Raw genomic sequence first — 22,808 nt, 5'->3', positions numbered from 1 at the left:
AAAATTAAACAATGTTTCAACATTAGCATCAACTTCTTTACAACATGGTCTTAAACACGGGAAAAGGCTGTAGGTTTGTTGGCGGTACGCATCGTATTGCCACTGCCACTGCCAGTTGGCTCAGCGCTACTGCTCAGAGGGGTAGGCGCTCATGCGCGTGTCAATGTTTGGTAACCAATGTTAAGACACTGTTACCACCCTCACCTCGCAAAACAAAAGTTACCAACCAATCATTTGATTTGCTTACAACAACCTGCAGGATCAAGTTAAAATGTATCATTCAATAAACTATGACTTCCTCTTTGAATTTAGGCTAACAAAAAAATCTGAGTTTGCAATAGGTTAAAAAAATGCAATACCTACTCTCCAAAGCACCATTTATATTGCTTTGTTTCGCCTTGCGAATATAATTTACTTTAAATTCCATGTTGATGGCCTCCGGATTACTATATATGACTAATAATAATTATGAGTAATATATAATTTAGATGCAGTATCAGACTTACCAACACAAGTAGACTTCTAATCACATGTAAAATATAAAAAAAAGGTTTTTCATGTCTAGTTCATGGCAGTGACACTGGGTGCTAGTGATGACGAAATTTTGTTGATTTTGTTTAAGGGTTAATTCTATGATTTGTGTTTTATTTTCTTGTAATAAAACCAGGGGACAAGCTATTGTTTATTATTATATCGTTTTATTTGGTTAAACGAGGTTTTAAATAACTGGAATAAAAAGAATTGTCTTCAGCTGATCCATAAGGATAGCAAATCTACATAGGGAGTTTGTTTAATCTATGGTATCATGTAGTGTAGTGGCTTCAAATTTCAGGCCCAAAAACTTAAACTCCGTACAGGAGTTACAGGAGTTTAAGTTTTTGGGCCTAAAATTTGAAGCCACTATGGCACCAGCAAAGGCCTTGCTTTGCTGCAGGAATGTTCTGCTGGTTAGATTGATTTGTTTCAGTCCCACAAACGCGAGCTCTCTAGGCTACTTATTTCATAAACTTACTAAAAGTGTTGATGGCATTCGTTAGGGCCAGAACCAAGTAAATTATTCAAAAAACTAGCAATAATACTACATTGTTGAGTGGTGTTTAAGCAATTATGGTATAGGTCTGGTATAGTTTTTAACAAAGGTAGTAAGAAAGTAACTTCAACTAGACTAGGGGGCAGCAAAATTATTGATATGGTGCCAAAATGCTAAATCCGGCTAACTTAGGGTACAGTTTCTTAACTGGGTATTTGTTAACTTTAGGGGCTTCTAACAAATTTCGAAAAAAATATTTTTTTTCATTATTTGGCCTATTTTAAATAATTATTACATTTGGCACTTTTGGGGCAAACGCCTATTTCACCCTGAAAATCGCGTTTGAAAATGGCAAAAAGTTCTAAAAATCTATTTTTCTGTAGGCTACTTTCAATGTGTTTTTACTATTATTTAGGACATTTTAAACACCCCCTGGCACTTTTTCGTCAACTACTGTTTTTGCCCAGAAAATCAGGTTCCCGTTTGAAAAATCATAAAAACTGCAAAGTGCCAAAAAATGCCCGGCCCAATCCTCTGCCAAACTAAATATAAGTTAACTAGCTGTTTGCCCGTTCTACGTACGGGAATCTTGTAGTAAGTTGATACCTTATATTCAGAACAGGAGTTGGTTTGCATATTTAGTGTGCATTTTTCCATATATGCTGCCAAAACTACTACTGTATAGGAATACATATAAACTTTCGCGAATACAATATCTGACAGTTTCAAAGCCAAAACGAATCCTTCGCAATTAAATGTCACCCGATCGTGTTAGTCCATATTTTTTATCTAATGATAAAAGGACTTGCTTTTTAGATATATGAGGCACCATAGTTATTATAATCTCGTACTTAGTTTTATTTTTTTTTAAGTTTTTGAAAATCAAAGTTATTTCCCATTAATAGCATTATTTGTAATTAACTTTAAATGTTAACATATTAATGACAGTTTGAAGAAACCACCTTTATCCAAACAAAGGTTTCTTATAAAATATTACGTAATCTCTAATCGATAATCGATACTTATATCTAGCAAACATTTGGAGGAAATGTGACAAAAAACTCACAAATCTGGGGTTTTGGACGTTTGTAGTTTTACTTCCTAAGTAGAAAAAATGTACCGATATCGTTGTCGAAATGTAAGTAAGTAGAAACAAAAAATGACACTTTGGAAAAGCGAGTTTAGCTACATCTGTAAGTTAAACCTCTGTTACGATCACAGTGAAATCAGAAAGTTCTTCCAAGATCGCAGCAACATCCACGATCACCCACTGCAGTTGTGATTTTTTACTTTGCACTTTACACAACTGTCCTTGAAGGGCCATAAATGAGTGCGGAAACCTTTTTGTAAGCATTAGTGACTGACGATTAAAAAAATGTAAGTTTCCCAGCACTAATACAACACTGATTCACGGTATTTTCCCCGGTTATAAAAACTCAAGAACACTCGTTGCACTTGCAATTAATTAAACAGGTTAAGTAAGGCACAACGTTTCTAATCTCACTTGGTTTGGATGTGCTAACAAAACTTGATCGGAAATGGTTGCGGTATTTGTAAACAACTTTTAATGTAAACATATCAGTGACAGCTAGAAGTGAGAACTAATCCAAACAGCTGATCGTTATTTCATAAAATGTAATAGGAAACATTGGGAGAAAATTTGACAAAAATCAAACAAAATTGGGTTTTTGATTGTTCGTTATTTTGTTTTCAAAGAAGCGAGGCCATGTTTTTATAGCCCAAGACACTCTCACCAATCCAGTAAATACAGAAAAATGATTAGAACCTTGATCGGTACTCTAGTCTTCTAGAAGTAGGCCGCGTAAAATGACAATTTGGCGTCACAGACGGAGTCACAGAATGGACAGACAAACAGACAAACAGATATACAGACAGAAATTGAGATAAGACTCGTTTCGGCTTTCTTAGGCTATGAAACGTAAAAATAACCAAAAACTGCATGATTCTAAGCAATGTACATACAAAACTGTAATTTTATTTATATAGATATCAATCAATCAATCAATCAATCAATAAATCTTTATTCAATACATACAACAAGTGTACATGAATGTGTCATCAACCTAAAACTACTTCACATGATTTCACCTACTTCCCTACTTGCTTAGCCATACAGTTTTTTTGTTACAGTGTTCAAAACTTTCCAAACTATAAAATTCGCTATAAATTAAAAACCCCTTAAGTTTATTTTTGAATTTATTTACGCTACTTTCGTTTCTAATACTGCTGGGGAGGGAATGCATGAATTTGATTCCAATATAATTAGGACTCTCCTTAAATTTTTCTTTTTTATGTTTTTTAGTTATGAAGTTTAGTTTGTTTCTAGTGTTATAATTATGTACGTCTTTCTGTCTTTGAAGTTCTGATTCATGATTTTTAACATACATTATCGTCTTATAAATATAGAGACTGAAAACAGTAAAGAACTCTAATTCTTTAAAATGATTTTTACAGGATTCGTTTATATCGAGATTAAGGATACACCTAATGGCTTCTTTTTGTAAATGTAAAATTTTGTTTAAATTTAATTTACTTGTTCCTCCATAAATTTCTATATCGTAAGAAATATGTGAGTGAATAGTAGCAAAGTAAACCTTTCTTAAGATTTCTCTGTTGCATAATGGATATAAGCGTCTAATAGCAAAAATACTTGAGCTGATTTTATTACATAAGTTGTCAACATGTGAGGTCCAATTAAGTGTGCTATTTAAGGTTAGGCCTAAAAATTTAGTTTCATAAACAAAATTGTTAAACAGTTCTTTTCTAGATTTTTTAGATTCAAACTCAATGAACGTTGTTTTATTTTCATTTAGTAAAAGATTTTTTTCATTCAAGTAATCTTTAATTATTGTGAGTGAATCATTAGTTTTATTTATAAGAAGCTCCATATTCTTATCATGTATCGACATACTTATGTCATCTGCATACAAGCACAGAGTATTATTTTCTACATGTTCAAATAAATGTTTTGGCATCCCTCCCAAGTAGCACAAGAACAAGAATGGGCCCAACACTGATCCTTGTGGCACTGAGTATTTTACTGTCCTAACCTCAGATTTAATATGGTACATTTTATTCCCACTTAAATGAACAATGTTAACAAACTGTTGGCGTCCCTCCAGATAAGATTCAATCCAGCTTAACTCTTTGCCACCAATTCCATACATTTTAAGTTTATTTAGTAACTTTAAATGGTGCACGCTGTCAAATGCCTTGGACATATCCAAAAAGGCACCAATTACTTTGTTGTCCTCATCCAACTTTTCCAACACATTTTCAATATAAGATATAAGTGCTGTAGTGGTGGATTTGTTTTTCCTATAACCATGCTGCTCTTTATCTAATAAGTTATTAATTTCAAAATAATCCACTAGCTGAAAAAGAAAGCATTTTTCAAATAATTTTGAAAGAGCTGGTTGAATTGCCAATGGTCGATAGTTATTTGGATCTTTTTTGTCTCCTTTTTTATATACCGGGATAATTTTTGAAATTTTCAGCTTATCAGGATAAACACCTGTTATAAGTGAAGTATTAATGACGTGTAAAAGTGGCTTTAATAAAACAGATTTAGATTCTTTTATTATTCTAATCGGAATTTCATCATAACCTGATGACCATTTAGGTTTTAATTGGTCTATTATGGATATTAAAATTGGTTCATCAATTGTTTTGCACTTAAACTTAGTGTTTGAAGCAAAATTTTCAGAACTAGTTTGGGTTTTATTCAGATTTGGTAAAACATGATGTTCCACCATATCAGCAAAATTATTATTTAATATATTTGAAACAGCATATGGGTCCTCTATTTCGGCACCATTCTGCATTAGTATAACATTATTATGCACCTTATCTTTTTTACTTTTAGTTTCAGAGTTCACAATCTGCCAAACAGTTTTGTTAACATTGGTCGAGTTCCTAATTTTATTGTTAAAATGATTTTTTTTCTTAAGCTTTATAATTTTTCTATATCTTTTTTTACGTTCTTTAATACAATTCTTTAACTTAATGTTACTTCTATCATTCCTGTACAATTGGTGCTCTGCAATTAATTGGCGGTGCTCATTGATAATTTCATCATCGATCCAGCTGTTATTTACATTACTCGTGACTATTTTAGTTTTTGGAAAATGTAAATCAAAATAATATTTAAGTGTGTTATAGAAGTAAGTAAATTTGTCATCAACATTACAGTTATAAAGCTTTGTCCAATCCTCCTTAGAGAGATCATGAATGAAGAGTTTAATGTTTTCAGGTTTAAATCTTCTTTCAAATTTATGTATTTTAGAATTTATATTGTTTTTACTTTTTAAATTTAAAATTTTGAAGAGTTGTCCATCATGGTCTGACAAAGCTGTGATTAAACTTTCTACTTTAAAACATTTGTCATCTATGTTGGTGATAAAATTATCAATAGCTGATTCATTATGTTCAGTAACTCTAGTTGGTATTTTAATAGTATATTGAAAACCATGCATTTGTATTATATTCACAAAACTTTTTTTCTTTTTGTCTTCCTTCAAAACATCAATATTAAAATCGCCCCCCAGTAGAATGTTACGGTTAATTTTATTAAAAATTCGCAACAGTTCATTTAATTTGTCTAGATAGATTTCAGCATTTTCAGATGGGGTTCTGTAAAGACCCACAACTAAAAATTTTTCCTTCCCAATTTTAATTTCAGTTATACAAGATTCAAATATTTTATCTTGATTAAGTGATGTCAAAGAATTAAATATAATCTAACCTAACCCAACCTAACCTGATTTAACCTAACCTAACCTTGGTTTAACAAAAAATCAGTCATTTTCGGCATATTGCTAACCTAAGCATGGGTTAGGTCGGGTTAGATTAGGTTAGATTATATTTAGTTTGGTAGAGGAGTGTAGTTACCAAACAAAATTTTATAAATAGGTAGATATAATCTAACCTAACCTAACATAACCTAACTTGACCTGATCTAAACTAACCTATAACCATACCTAACCCATGCTTAGGTTAGCAATATGCCAAAAGTGACTGATTTAAAGAAGAAAAATAACGCAAACTTTTAGCAATTTTTACAACTTTCAAACGTCATTTTCAGGGTGAAATAGGCGTTTGCCCCAAAAGTGCCAGGTGTAAAAAGTGTTCAAAATATTACAAATAATAAAAAAAAACACAATTTTTTCAAAATTCGTTAGAAGCCCCTAAAGTTATTGTCGTGAAACTGGCAATAGATCAGCAATAACTCCGCCCCCTTCTAGTACCGCCCCTCCGACTATCACTTGTCACAGTAAAACATCATGTACCTCAATCAGACTACATCATCACTAGGATGACATAAAGTAATCAGGGGTGGGAAATTTTTTTCTTCTAAACGCGGTCAAAATGTCGTTTGGCGGTACCCGCATAGCGTTGAGTATACTAGCTCTCTAATATATAGGCTATGTATAAAACTGCATAAATGAATTAATTCCTTGTTGTTTGTATATGTTAGTCACATAGTAAAACACAAGATATATATATCCTTATAAGGGCCACCCCGATCATAACTTACTATATAAGAAACATATTTAGGCAAAAAAATCAAAAATTAAACGATCAATTTTTCTGAACGCCAGCAATAGATTCATTTTAAGTGATTTTCTATCATGTGACCAATGTTGGGCTTCATAGCTCAGTTATGATAGATATGACCCATATGAAAGTATATACCTAGTCCTTATTTAGGCAATAAAATTCAAAATTAAACGATCATTTTTTTCTGAAATGGCCAGCAATAGATTCATTTATGTGATTTTCTATCATGTAACCAATGTTGGGCTTTATAGCACAGTTATGATCGATATGACCCATATGAAAGTAAGCTATATATGTCTAGTCCCTTACTATGTAAGGAACGCATTTAGGCAATAAAATCCAAAATTAAACAATCAATTTTTCTGAAATTGCCAGCAATAGATTCATTTTTAGTGATTTTCTATCATGTGATTAATGTTGGGCTTCATTGCTCAGTTATGATCAATATGGCGCATATGAGGTTATATAAACCTAGTCCTTTACTATATAAAGAACATATTTAGGCAATAAAATCCTAAATTGAATGATAAATCTTTCTGAAAAATGCCAGGTATAAGTTAGATTCATTTTAGGCAATTTTCTACCATTGGACCATCATTTCTATACAGGGTGGCCGTTAAGTCCTAGGACGACTTTATAAGTTTTAAACTACAAACGATATCACAACCACATTTGGTATACCGTTACTGGAAATTGTAAGCTACTTTTCTGTATACATGGTGGTCGGATATCACCTTTGGGGGACGGCCCGTCGGGGGTCAGAAGAAAATCTTTAATGACAGCCTATGTTGAGTTGTACATCATTTTAAAGGTCTACTTCAACTGAAAACAATGCCGCAAACTGCACTTCAAAAGGTTGATCCATAACTTCATAACTTAAAATGCTATGGAAACACCCATAGTAAACCTTCATCAGAACATCTAATTCCACCACATTTCTCAGTCTACGAGCCAGGCAGCAGACCACGGTCAGTCTCTCTATTATATTGTCAATATGGTCATTCCATCTCAAATTATCACAAATGTTAATGCCGAGATATTTAAAACTATCTTGAGGTTTGATATTAACTTGGTCCATTTTAATTAAAAGGCTGTAGTCTGGTTTGTTTCTGTTCTAAAAATGTAGAAATCCATTTTTTCCTTGATTTAATACCAACTTATTATTATGGCACCAATTAGCCACGCTATTTACACCGGACTGAGTCTTCTTAATTGATTCAGATGGATTTGAGTCGGACACCATATGACAGACGTCATCAGCATAAAGCCATACCTCACCCTGCTGCACAACCTCCGGTAGATCATTAACAAATAGTAAGAAAATAACAGGACCCAAGTTAGAACCCTGCGGAACGCCGGTATTCACATCATGTTGTATCTCTGACTTGTATCTTCTTATTACATGATCCTCACCAAGGTGTTTGACTACTACCACTTGTGACCTGTCCCTCAGAAATAACATGATCCAATCTAATGGTTGGTTCTTATTACCAAACCTTGACAATTTATTTTTTAGTAGGCTATATATGATTAATGCAATCAAAAGCTTTAGTCATGTCGTAAAACAAAGCAAACACATCTTCCATGCAATCAATCTTGTCATGAACTGAGGTCAATAAAGAGAATATAGCATCTGTAGTCGATTTTTTTCCGGAATCCAAATTGATTTTACAGTAAAATTTTGTTTTGGTAAGGTAAGGCAGTAGTCTATTTAGAAAGGCCACTTCAATTATTTTAGAAAAGACTGACTGAACCGCAACTGGTCTATAATTACTTATTACATCTTTCCCGTTCTTTTTGTGAATCGGGATTATTTTGGAAGTTTTGATTCTGTCCGGGAATTTCCCTTCCTTGAAAGATTTATTTATTATTGACATGAGGGGTTTAGCCACCAAGTGAGCACAAGACTTCACGATTATACATGGAATGTCATCTATACCAGAACTAGGTTTACTACATGTTGATTCAATAATCTCCAAGATTTCTTTCTCATCGATAGGCCAAAGACTCATCAAGTTGAAATTTGTCTCCTCCACCGTAACATCTTCCTGTGAAACATGTGAAAATGTTATGGCCACCACCTACAACATTAATAACCTCATAAAAGAATTTATTAAAAGTATTGGCAATCTTCACCGGATCATCAAGGGACCTATCACTTACTTTTATCCAGATATTTTCATTGACAAAAGTATCTTTAGTAAGGCTATGTACAACTCTCCATGATTCCTTACCAACATTCTTGGATATAATAATTTTATTGCCAAAATAATTCTTCTTACAAGAGCTAACCAATTGAGAATGCTGTTTCTTTGCTTCAATGTATCTCGCCTTTACCTCCGTGCTATCCGAGCGCCTAGTCATCCAGTAAAGATCAGTCAGTCTTGCACGAGATCCTCTCACCTCTTTGTTTTTCCAGTTTACATCACAATTACTATTTATTTTAATCAAATATTTAGGGACCCTATATACAGCAAAATAATAGGTAAAAGTATCATAAAAAAACATCAAATAAATCATCAGTGCCTCTACTATCACCGTCTAAAGGCCAACACTCGTGACTCAAATAATAATGAAATTCCTCCATTCCAGTTTTTAAAATTCTTGGTTTCTCAATCTTATATCCTAACATAACAGATCATCTCCCACACTAAATCAATGTGCAACCGGCTATGATCAGACATTGGAGTGACCATATTTATACAATTTATGAACTGAATATCATCGCTAACAAATATATAGTCTATTAAGGTAGCTGTGTTCTGTGTTACCCTAGTATTCTTCTTGACTGTATTAACTAATTTATGGGACATAATAACATCCATAAAGCATCTCCTATGCAAGGTATCTTCGTTGTTGTTGATATTGAAATCCCCGCAAATAATGATGGGAAGATTAAGATCCTTTATTTGATTTAAAATGTCTTCAAAAATCTCAATAAACTGATAGAAGTTAAGATCATATGGAGGTCTGTATGTAACAAGCAAAATAAACTTAAACTTATCGGAAGTAGTAATCACACAAGCACTACTTTCACAGACATCTTCAACCATGATATTTGTAATATTTTCATTTAGTGAGTAGGACTTTATATTAGTATTATCTTTTTTCAATATGGACACCCCTCCACCATTTCCATCCTATCTACATACACTGAATACTTTATTGTAACCATTTATTTTAAAAGATTGATTTTTTACATCATTTAACCATGTCTCGCAAAACATAAGATATCAGGAGAGCTATCATCTATTTCTACTTCAATCTCCTCAACCTTGTTAAAAATTGACCTTATATTTAAAAAACTAATTCTTAATGATGGACTACAGTATTCACATTATGTACAAAAGACTCCATCTCCATTTCTTGATGGATGTCTAAACCAAGTTTTTTTTAGACAAGCTTATGTCTGTTTGACTAGGCAAAGGCCTAGGCCTAACAGTTCTGTATGATCAATTCTGACACCAGACCAGTTTCTATTAGTTAGCCTAGATGGTACATATCTACATAGCAAAATTCCTTAAGGGGATTCATCTTCATTAAGTATTCCATTAAAATAATCAGAGCTGCAACCTACCTTGAAAGATGCATAACTGTCATACTTGGTTCTCAGTTTTTCACAAATCACCTCACATCCGTCTCCACATAGGCTCCTAACATGCAATTTTACTGATTCAGCATCAACTGTGGGTTTTAGTCTTGATATGAATAACCATGAATGCTTAGACGCTACTTCGAGTCCCTCACTAGGTTTCTGTTTCCCAAAAATAGGTTTATTCAACTTAGGCCTATTGTGTGATCCACTTTGAACCTTGCCTTTTCCATCTGTATTTCCCCGCTTATACTCTTCAGTGTTGCTATTACTACGTCTAGACCTTTTGCTTTGGTACACTTTCCATGTCTTGCTGTCACTTAAACTTGGATAATCCTCATCATAATTTGCACATAAATCATTGGGATTGTTAGTTTGAATTGGACTTTTGCTGTAATTTACACTGCCAGGACTAAGTTTGAAACTAAGATTTTCTTGTCTAGATTTGTCAGTTTCCCCCACTCTTGCTACAAGATTCTCATTTGTAGGTTTCTCAACCGTCATTGTATGATTGGAGTTATTTTTCATCTCACGATTGCCACTATGTAGGCCTATACCATTTGTACTCCTTTTACCATTTCCATTACTTGTCTTGTTTTTCTTATTAACTTCACTCAATTGAACTGAGTTTGTCATCTGCAACTTCTCAGCCCTAGTCTGTGAATTGATAGGCCTAGTCTTAACCAAACTTTCAACATTGTCAATTCGACAATTAGTCAAATCATTATCTTTAGCAAGTTTAGTAACCATTGTCAATAATTTACTTACTGAATCGTGCAGTAAAAATATACTCATCAATATCACCTGCCTTATTCACCAATTTATCAACTCTAATGGAGCATTCCTCACAATACCACTTGACATGCTTGGATACCATAGTAATACCGTTGTAATATCGTTATAGTAATATATAGTAATATCGTATATATAGTAGTTATATATAGTAATATCGTTGGGTGTTACTTTCGTGGCGGATCTTACCTTCGACAACCACATTGACGAATATGTAGCAGAGTAAACTGGCTTCTGGGATTTCTCTTTCGATCGACCCGTGGACTGAGCAACACTTGGGCGCTTAGGACTCTGTTCTGCTCTCTTGTTCGCCAGCTGCTCGAATATGCCTGCCCAGTTTGGTCTCCTCATTTAATCGGCCAGATAAGCCAGCTTGAGAGCATCCAGAGGAAGTTTTTGAGATTGGTTGGAGGTCGCCAGGGTCTACAGTATCAGGATGTGCCTGTGGATCAAATGCAAGAAAACCTAAATCTCCAGGATCTTCGGGCGAGGCGCTGTGCATCTGATATGGTCTTCCTCTCCTAGCTCGTAACCGGGTTGATTGATTGTCCTGCCTTGCTGTCTGAAGTGGACATTCGTGTTCCATCTGGTACAAGATCCCAGGACCTATTCGGAAGGAGGCACTATGCACGTGGATACCTGTACCATGGACCCCTTGCAAGGATGCTTCGGAATGGGAATGTCTTCTGTGCCACTTTCGACATCTTCACAGACAGCCAAAAAACAATCCGGAAGAGGGTACTGGCTGACTTCCACCGCTCATCATAGTTACCACCCAAAATTGCTCTTAAATTTTATTTGTTTCATACCAATGAATGTTTCTCTCTTCTTACAAATCTTGTTTTCTTTGTATTGTTGAAATTATATTTACTGTTATCGTTGAAATTCATATATTATTGTTATTTTAAAACTCATATATTTATTGTTATTGTTGAAACTCATTTATTTATTGTTTGTCGTTCATTTATTTTTTCACTTAGGCCTACTATTCTTATTTGTTGTTCTTGTTCATCGGTTGTTATTTAAAGTTCTGCTTTGTGTACGTCTATTTCGATACTGCTCAAATCAAATTGTATTTACTTACTGCATGTCATTGTCAAAAATTATTTTGTATGTTTATGTTTAAGTCAGATTAAGTCATCTATACAACATATTGTAAATTGGTTCTTGACCGTTGGAAGGTAAAATAAATAAATAAATAATAAATAAATACCATTATAAATGTCCAGATCAATTTTTATGCAATTTGGGTGATAGGCCTACCATTGTCCACAAAAACCTTCACAAAACAATCCACAACCATCTCCAGGTATAACTGATTCACAAACCGCACACGGTGCACATGACTAATCATTCTCGTTGATGACTGCACCTCTTTCGGGAGCGAGCTGGCGTAGTGGTTAGAGCGCGGGACTTCAGTCCCTGAGGTCCCGGGTTCGATCCCCACCAAGTCACCAATGGATTTTATCTAAGTGATAATGCCGCAACCCCTAGGTCTAGCCTGAAGTAATGAGAAAAACGATCCCAGGCTCGTGCCTAGCGTCCTAGGACAAAAAAAAACCACTTTCGGTCTCCGTTTCTTGCATCATAATGGTTTCGTTCTAGTTTTTTTTATTCTTCCGCTTTTCAGTTTTGCATTTTTTTGATTTGATTTCAATAGTTTTCCAACTACGCAATGACTAAAAATACTTTAATTCGTACTTTTTCCCTACCGCACATTAAGAAAAGTTTAGTCAATGCGCCATCTTGAATCCACTAATAGCCAACCTATGTAATTAACAAAGAGCCTATAAATAATAAAATCGAAATAAAATTGGTAGGGATTTAAGAAATGGCCAGCATAAGATTTATTTTATGTAATTTTTCTATCATTGGATCTCTTTCAAGCTAAGTTAGGCACTCCCTATGTTATAATCGAGGTGGCCCTTATAATGATATATATATATAGGCCTACCTTGTATTTTTCTATGTGACTAACATAATAGAAGCAGCAAGGCAATAATTTATTTTTGCAGTTTTACACATAGGCCTATATATTGGTTAGAGAGCCTATATATAGTTCTCTAACCAATATATAGGCCTATGTGTAAAACTGCATAAATGAATTATTGCCTTGCTGCTTATATATATATATATATCTGAGAGTATACAGAGAGTATTATACTCAACGCTGTGCAGGAACCGCCAAATGACATTTTGGCCGCGTTTAGAAGAAACAAATTTCCTGCCACTGATTATTTTGAGGTCATATCAACCTAGTTATGACGTTTTACTGTGACGTGTGATCGTCGGAGGGGCGGTATGAGATGGGGGCAGAATTATTGCTGATCTATTGCCAGTTTCACGACGATCCTAAAGGGTCAATCCATATCAAGTGGTCCAGAAATAAATTAATTCGTTGCTTCAAGATTTTTAATTTTTTTCATATTTTTATCCTTGAAAGTGTATGTTATTAGAAGTACAAAAATACATTTATTTTATTTTTATTTTATTTTTCTACTGTATGGCGGCCATTTTTTTTTACTCAAACGGCCATTTTCAGCGATTTCAGAGCTCTGCGTAAAATTTAATATCTCTGGTTCTACTAATCCTAGAACATTAAAATAAAAACCAATCTCTTCAGAAATATCTGAACTTTAATATGGTAATATATTGATGCACTTAAAACTAAATATATAGGTCTAATTACCTGTTTAAAGTTTAACGCAACAATGTTACGAATACTGATTTTAAACAATTTATTTTTATATAAAGGCAATTGACTATGTGTTTGTTATTTTTTTATCTGATAGTTATAGGTGTGTACTCCAAATTCTCAAAGTTTCAAGCTGTGGACTTGCATAAGGTTTTAAATAAAAATTGTCAAAATCTTAAAATTTCAAAAGTTTGATGCTTAATATTTTTGTTGGGCATGAAAATAAAAATTTCAAATTTGGCTCAGATATAGTACTAAGTAAGAGTATTATGCTGTAATAATTTTACTTTGTGGACTCAACTGGTTTTAAAGTTATGAAACATTGAAAAGTACTAAATAAGCATTATAGTCGTAATAGTGTAGGAAGCATAATGTTATATTATAACTCACTATCAATGTATTTTTAACACTGTTATTTTAATCATATATTTTAAGCATTCTGATGTTTTAAAACACTCTTTGTTTTCTGCCACAGGTACAAATCTGTGAGAGGATTGTGTTCAGGGAATTGGTAGACGTCTATTGAGTCGAAATTTAAGTTCAAATTTAATTTTTTTGCTAATTTGTTGCTGTCTACATAAAAGTATTGAATACCTTTAAGGGTTTGTTTTAACAAAAGTTAAACATATCCTTATCATTCAAAATTTGGTTGTCTATGGTACATTACTAATTACATTCACTAGGCCTAATTAGTGAATTTGCTCTTGGTAGTGCCTCCCTACACCATTGCAGGAATTTTTTCCTTGCGCAGTAGCAAAAAATGCCTCGCAGCTGGTATTGTAGTACCTGTGACTGAATATTTCTGTAAGAAATCATTTTATGATACTGTATAGCCACAGCCACCTTTAACTCCAGGCCGCATAGAGTTTGCAACGTCGCAAGTAGGGTTGTTTAGTGCCAGACGTCCCATAAGATAACATGTCAGACATGTATAAGATATGTATAAGACATGTAAAAGATAACATGTACAGTATTATTAATTCAAATTTAGATTTATGAACATATACAAAAAGGATTGAAAATAAAACACATAGCATTGAAAACCAATACAATATTAATATAAAATCCATTTCTATACGGTACATTTAAAGTGGAGTCAATATTTTCCGACGGTGTAGGAGGCACTACAAAGAGCGATGTCACTAATAGAGTCTAAAATGTACCATAGACAACCAAATTTTGAATTCTAAGGATATGTTTAACTTTTGTTAAAACAAGCCCTTAAAGGAATTCAATACTTTTATGTAGACAGCAAAGAATTAGCAAAAAAATTAAATTAGAACTTCAATTACGACTCAAAGGACGTCTACCAATTCCCTGAACACAATCCTCTCACAGATTTGTACCTGTGGCAGACAACAAAGATTGTTTTAAAACATCAAAATGCTTAAAATATATAATTAAAATATAACATTGTTAAAAAATACATTGATAGTGAGTTATAATAAATAATAAAATAGGCTAATATAACATTATGCTTCCTACGCTATTACGGCCATAATGCTTATTTAGTATTTTTCAGTGTTTCATAACTTTGAAACCAGTTGAGTCCACAAAATAAAATTCTTACAGCATAATACTCTTACTTAGTACTATATTTGAGCCAAATTTGAAATTTTTATTTTCATGCCCAACAAAAATATTGAGCATCAAACTTTTGAAATTTTGAAAATTTTAAGATTTTGACAATTTTTATTTAAGCCCCTATGCAAGTCCACTACTTGAAACTGAGAATTTGGAGTACACACCTATAACCATCAGATAAAAAAATAACAAACACATAGTCAATTGCCTTTATATTTAAATAAATTGTTTAAAATCAGTATTTGTAACATCGTTGCGTTAAATTTAAACTGGTAATTAGACCTATATATTTAGTTTTAAGTGCATCAATATATTACCATATTAAAGTTCAGATCTTTCTGATGAGATTGGTTTTTATTTTAATGTTCTAGGAATAGTAGAACCAGAGATATTTAATTTTACGTAGAGCTCTGAAATCGCTGAAAACGGCCGTTCAAGTAACAAAAAAATGGCCGCCATACAGTAGAAAAATAAAATAAAAAAAAAATAATTGTATTTTTGTACTTTCATATATACTTTCAAGGATAAAAATATGAAAAAAATTAAAAATCTTGAAGCAACCACCTCTGGACCACTTGAAATGGATTGACCCTAAAGTTAACAGGTTTAACTTACCCTTAACCCTTTGAGTGCCAACGTCCGGGGAACCGGACGTTTTTAAAACGAGCCAAAAGTGCCAACGTCCGGCCGACCGGACGTTTTTAAAACGAGCCAAAAGTGCCAACGTCCGGCTGACCGGACGTTTCGTAATGATCGAACAGTTGTCATAACAACCGAATGGATACTCGGATTCTTTTAACCCATATATTAACATTGAGTCGAAAGTTACTAGATGCGATACATCGATTTTCGTTGGTCGAAATATCGAAAATTCGATTTTTACGAAATTTTAACCTAAAAATCGCCAGATCGCGCTCGGCATTTTTAGCCCGACCTTCGGGAAAAATCATCGGCATTTTTTGAGCGTTACTTTTATTTCTCGCCTGGCACTCTAAGGGTTAACTGGGCTACACTAATATCAATTGAAAATATCAATTCGATTAGTAACTTAACTTATAAACTTAACTTACCTTCGTTTGATTTTTTTTATGAAACTTAACTTATAACCCAACCTATCCTGTTAACCAAACTAGCTGATAGTGAAATAAACAGATGTTACCACTCAAAGTGATATTTTCAATCAATATTAGCTAAGCTCAGTTAAGAAACTGTACCCCTAACTTATAGGTAAATTCGCTAGCCTAATAGACTAAAATCAGAAAATTGTGCTCATTTTTAAAGCTAACTTATATGTTAGTTTAATTTGTAACTTATAGGCCTTACTAGCCTAGCTAGTATTTACTTGACCAGTGGTAGGCCTACTGACCATCGGAGCAATCGGTAACCCCTCAGAAAGGGCTAAACGTAAGCCTAAGCGTAATCGTAGGCTATAGCCTACTGTAGGGTGGGACTAATACCTGACCATCGGTGCATACGGGCGACTCCCTACTGGTTACTGGCTAAAACAAAAAATGTAAAAGTGGCACAGACCAAGTAGGCCTACCTATCCTTACCCAGAACAGTTGTTTCATCCGGAATTTCTTCAATGAAACATTTCCTTTCAGTCTCACCTATGTGAAAATACAAGGCAAGCGTCGATCTTAAAGTGAAAGTAAATAATACTAACAAAACAGATATCAGTGCACTTAAGTTATTCATATTTAAAAAATATTTTATAGAATCCTCATTCACTTGAAAGAGGTTAGCGTTATTTTTAAGATAGACAAGCAGAAATGTTTCTACTACACCCGGACCCCGTGTTTCTGTTTCAGTTAACACGAGCTTCAGTTCAGTTCAGTTCAGCACCAAACCAAATTTACTACAGACGTCAGACGATGCCAAGCCAATCCAATCCAAAAACTACTACACAGTGACAGTTAGTAGAGACAGTACACGTTAGCATTAGCACTCTCAGACTCAGCCCAGTGCTTCTTTAACAGATCTCCATCATGATCCGTAAATGGTAAACTATTTTACTTCAACCCAGTCCAAAGATAAATTTACACCAGTGAAAACGACCGTCTGACAGGGACGAAGAGCGTAAACCTCAAAATAATAATAAATTTCAAGTAGGAAACGTAAGAAGGTACACGTCAGAAGCATGATGTTTTGACTGGTGCCATAGAGGTGTAATTGGTAAATACAACATAGTATAAATAAATTGCTACCATAGATTAATATGATAGTACAGTTGTAGTACTCATTTATATTGTAAACTAGCAGTCATAACCGTGCTTCGGGAAGAGGACGCTAAAGAGAATAATCATTTTCCATAGATTTCCTGTAAGTAGATAAACTTTTAGTGATCCACTAAAAGTATTAACTGGCTGGTTTCCCAAACATCATTTTTTTGGGAAATAACCATACAAACACAATAGGATGTTTAGTTTGTTAACAAATAGGAAAAAAGAAAGTCAATAACTATGCACTTAAAAAATTAAATGCCTTATTCCCACAATAGGCCTATCAAAATTTATTTATAAATTAAAAACATAAACATGATTCTGTAAAAATCCTACTTTGACAGTTCTCATTTTGTATCACAGCTTTTTGTTGCTGCTTGGTTCAAATTAGCTGTGGTCATCAATTTAAACTATTAATTGTTTTTTCCTTCCACCATGCTATTAATAGTACTGCACCCTGTTGGTAAACCTTATAACTTGTTAATGTTATTTAATATCATAGAACTAACTTGTGTAGTTGAAACAGCTGACAGTTGACAATAGTTATTTGTGCAACAAGTGAGAAAAGTGAGCAATTGACTCACTCGAGAGAAATCCTTACTCACGAGCCCTAGGCGAGTGAGGAATGGTTTCTCGAGTGAGGCAATTGTGAACTCGAGTTGCACATTATACTTTTCCTACAGTTACCATAAAACAAATAAATTGGTGAAGAAATATAACCTATTTTTCCACAGAAGTGAACTTTTAATATAACATTTAATGTGAAGTGACAAATACAAGAGTACAAAAGCTGACCAGCTGATTTACAGCCAGTGCTGCCAACGTATTTCGCGCGCATACGACGTTGCCTACATGTTACGCGTTCACTATTTCGTGCCTTCACGTTGCAGATCTGGAGTGAGACAAAGTAATTAGAGTGAGACAATGTTAACATTGTCTCACTGATGAGCGAATTGGCCACTTTGCTTTCTCAAATCAGTGAGAGAACTTGTACATTGTTAGGTAACTGTAGGAAAAATTCGTTTATTCCTTCTAAATATGATTACTCATAAGGTTAATATGGGAAACTCCAGAGCCACTGGGGCGGAGCCCGAAAGGACTTTATAGATAAGAATGCAATATGTTAATCGGAAATGTGAGCTATCATCACACCTAATTTCAGCCCAACCCGACCAGTATTTTTTGTGTTTACTTGTCACAAACATATGTCACAGCAGCCTCTCTTCTAGTCTTCGTAGCGGTTGGGAGCAGGAAGAACGAATATTAAAACAAGCGAATAGGGATCAGCTAACACTTTATTACTTAAAAAAATTAATCTTTAACAATTTCATCGATTACAAATAACACATTACAATTTACAAAACAAATCGCGACTAACCGAATAAAATACGAATTACAATAATGAATTTAAAAACGTACACGGATTTACAGAAGAAAGGAGTAAGAGTAAAAGAAAGGGGAGACCGCCCGCGCGGACCCTACCGACGTTCGCTACATTCCGGCACGATCTGAGGCTTCAGCATCGCCCAAGCGGAAGCGTCAGCGTGGTCACATGACCGTCATCGGCCAATCAGCACACGCTGAGCGCTCAGCCCATAATTTACTCGCCCGTCTGGTGCTGCAGCCAAACGATCACAACTGTCATTAATGAAACTAACTGAAGCGAGGAACCGAGTCTAGAAGTGTAACATTGTTTATCGCGGCACACGTGCATGCAGATTCAGCACATTCCAAGGCATATCCGGCCAAGCCACGACGTCTGGTTAGGATTATTGTAGGGTTACAAAGTAATGAAATGAATTGGAGTATGAGTTTCAAGGTTCACGTGGAGACTTATATGAAGTTAAATAAAATTCAATATTGCTAAATACGGTTGACACATCAACCTAGCAAATATTCGGTGATAGCCAGAGGGCCAGGTTTAGGGAGTAAGGCCAATCAGCTTAAGCTCAGAGTTAACAAATTACAACAAAATGAGGCAAATATGCCAGGCCGTCACACTCCCCCCACCTCAAGTTCATGCCGTCCTCGGCATGCAGTCTGCCCTTCCAACTGGGCCCTCTGCCGCAGCTTCAATCTACTGAAGTACATTGTACAAATTCTGTCGACGTAGCTTTCTCTGTCTCCAAGTTATGTCAAGATTTGGAAAGGTTTTTGGAAGGTATCTGTCATGTGGCTTGGGCGGATTTAAATTTTATCTATTCCCAAAAGTTTAAACCCCCCTCGAATTTTGATAATACGTCTCTTACTCTTTTCTTCGAATACAATAACAAAAGTTACTAAACAATTTTCCAACACATTACGATTAATAGTCCTTCCGAATTTACAAAGATTACTTAAGTAAATTACTACAAAAAAACTTAACTACATGGTCCACTTGACCATCAATCAGAACAATAACGACAACCAAAAAAAAACACTTACTGCACTAAATACAAAACAAAACTAAATACAAAACAAAACACCCGGAGTGTTTGTGTGTGTACACAAAATTACCGTATTAAACAAAAAGAATCCACAGTAAAAATTTGCAAGATACAACAACATAAAAGGTAATATAACTTAATAAAACTTAACCCCTCATACTAAGTTTTAACAAAAAAACATTTCACGCAAATTCATTATGTCTCATTAAATTTATGTCTCTACATTAAACAACCTAACGCCTATTAATCCCAACGGTGATACAACATGTATCCCTAACACCTAACATACACCTAAAATGTATCCTTATCAAACACTTAACCCCAGCACACAGCATCAGTAAATCGAATTGGATTAATGCCCAATTCACAAATAAAAAAAATAAATTAACAACAACAACAAAAAATTACGGTTGCATTTTCCACTTTCGTAATGATTTAATTACACATCGCGGACCAGCAGACTGTCAACAAATTTTAAACTCATGATTTTAATTTTACTATATCATTCATAGGCCTTACCGAACGCTATCATTTATGTCCACTTAGTCACAAGCATAATGTGTGTGCTCAGCGCATTGGTTTAAATTTTGAACGCTACTCACTCGCTCTGGAGAAGCCGCACGAGCTTTCACTTGGGGTCGATCCATTACTCAGTCACCCCTGTGCATGACCAGTCTACTTGCCCCCTTTTTACATTAACCTTTATCCAACTCATTAACATAAGAGTAAACACAACTACACAAACAACCCACGACACAACATTTTAACCCAACTACCGCTGTAGTTACTTAGACCAGAAAACTTAATGTTTCTAGGAGTGCTCACCAGCCAGGGTTATAGAGCCGGCTATTCTCTAAACAAGGCCTTTCCAGGCTTATGCCAGTTAAATTCTTTAACATATTACTGATTATTTGCAATTTTAACTTTCAAAACTAACTGGTATGGACGAGTCTACGATCCAGCCTATTTATTAGGTTGGGTTAGGAAAAGGGTATAGGGAAGTTAGTGGGAAACAGCGCTGTTTGAACCTTCTCGTAGTTCCTCCATTCCAGCTCTACAGGTGGAAATATCCATTAATTTCAGGTATTTAATTAAATACCAGACGCACGGGTCAAGAACTAAAGATTTTTTTTTTTTTTTTTTTTACCTAAAAGTTGAGCACTCTTTTCAACAAACAATATAGGAGCCTAGTATTCCGCGATAACCCTACAACCGCCTAGGTCCTTCGTCATTGAAACACCCAATGACCTAACAAAAATAACCACCACACATAACCGATAGCATAATAACATAAGAACAAATCGACAGTCACAACACTTATCAACTACCTAGATCAACCTAAGTAAAGTTGTCCATAGGAGATCTCCTGTCAATAAGTAACATACTAGCGTTAGACAAGTTTTCAAATTTGTTACACCGAATTACTTCATGGCCCTGAAACTTCTTCCACGAATTCACGCTCCTGCAGGCGCACCATTCCGTTTTAGTGTCTTGCTTTCCGTATAAAAGTCTTCCCGCCACGTTTACCGATAACTTGATGTCGAGCTCGTTCGAAACATGGTACCATTTACCTTCAGGGTTCGGTGATCACCTCAGTCTATCCTCAATAGCGCTATTCACTCCAACAGTGACTCTATTCACTCCAACAGTGACTCGTGACTGGTTTATAGTTGAAACCTGCCACTGGAACCTCCTGGTCTCCACCAGACGTTTCCGTTGTTGTCAGCCCCCTCACATGAGTAGTGGCCCTGTCTGCGTAGGCCATGGTTGCAGCTCGCTACCCTCCAGGCCGTCATGGAGCAGGTCACGTACTCGTTCTCTCCACCCTAACCACGGCCAGTTAAAGGCGACCGTGCCCTAACAGAAGACAGACAACAATCGTCACTAATTCCACGCTCGAATTCACCAGAGAACGCTGCTGATAAATCAGGCAGGCATTCTACAACTGTCAGTAACCAAACTACCCATGGTTCTGACTTGAGATCTCGCAATTCACATCAACATGACACGTGTCACTTTCTCCAGGGGAAGCTCTCACCACTCTCCCCTACAGCTCAAGTACAACTGGCAGCTGCCAGCAAGTTAGGCCAGGCAGGCGTACGCAGGTACGAGCAAGATTACTCTCACATTCACAGCACTAAACACATTAGGCTCAAGGGACGCTCTCTTATCACTCCCCTCCACGCTCAAGTACAACTGGTAGCTGCTAGCAAGTTAGGCCAGGCAAGCGTACGCAGGTACGAGCAAAAACACTCTTACACTCACAGCACTAAACACATTAGGCTCAGGGGACGCTCTCTTTCCACTCCCCTCCACGCTCAAGTACAACTGGTAGCTGCTAGCAAGTTAGGCTAGGCAAGCGTACGCAGGTACGAGCAAAAACACTCTTACACCTGAGTTACAGGGGGACCACCGGCAGAAAGATTTCTCGCCAACATTTATAAAAAAACACCATCCGTACCAGGACTCTCAGGGTCCCACACGAGTTAATTGCTGCCAATGAACAGGCCTAACTCAACAGTACAAATTTGCAGAGTCTTTAATGGAGCTCATGCTTACTTTGTGACTTCGACTTAATAAACGGTCCCCCACCCAAAAAAAACACAACACTTACACGACACCTGGACCTAGTCCACAGGGAATTTAGCATGTTGCCGTGCCTAATGTAATACAGCGCGGCAAACAAGGCAATCCCAAACGTGGTCAAACACCTAAGGCCCTGTACACATGAGGGCGGCAGCCGCCGCGGTGGCCGCAGCGGCGGCCGCCTAGGACCGTACACATGGCAGCGGTTGGAGCCGCGGTTACGCTGCGGTTGCGGTGTGAATTGACCGTCGCTCGACAGCCAGTACTGTATTTACCCAATTATTTTTCTTTTAAACGCGTA

The 22,808-nt window shown here is 35.5% G+C and overlaps 1 protein-coding gene across 1 annotated transcript in view; it reads right to left on the bottom strand.

Annotated features, from left to right (window-relative positions):
• Positions 1–21,686, bottom strand: part of LOC128983955 (transmembrane emp24 domain-containing protein eca-like) — a 29,986-nt gene extending 8,300 nt beyond the window's left edge. Inside the window, exons 1-2 of the mRNA XM_054403232.1 lie at positions 21,599–21,686; positions 16,827–17,108 (exon numbers count right to left, since the gene is read on the bottom strand). Of these exons, the coding sequence (XP_054259207.1) occupies positions 16,827–17,108; positions 21,599–21,686 (370 nt within the window). The remainder of the gene's footprint in view (positions 1–16,826; positions 17,109–21,598) is intronic.
• Positions 21,687–22,808: the final 1,122 nt, after the last annotated feature.

This window comes from Macrosteles quadrilineatus, unplaced genomic scaffold (assembly GCF_028750875.1).
Source record: "Macrosteles quadrilineatus isolate MER2022 unplaced genomic scaffold, UCM_ALF_1.0 Scaffold_2__2_contigs__length_208266976, whole genome shotgun sequence".
Lineage (NCBI taxonomy): Eukaryota > Metazoa > Arthropoda > Insecta > Hemiptera > Cicadellidae > Macrosteles > Macrosteles quadrilineatus.
This window is presented reverse-complemented; position numbering and strand designations above follow the sequence as displayed.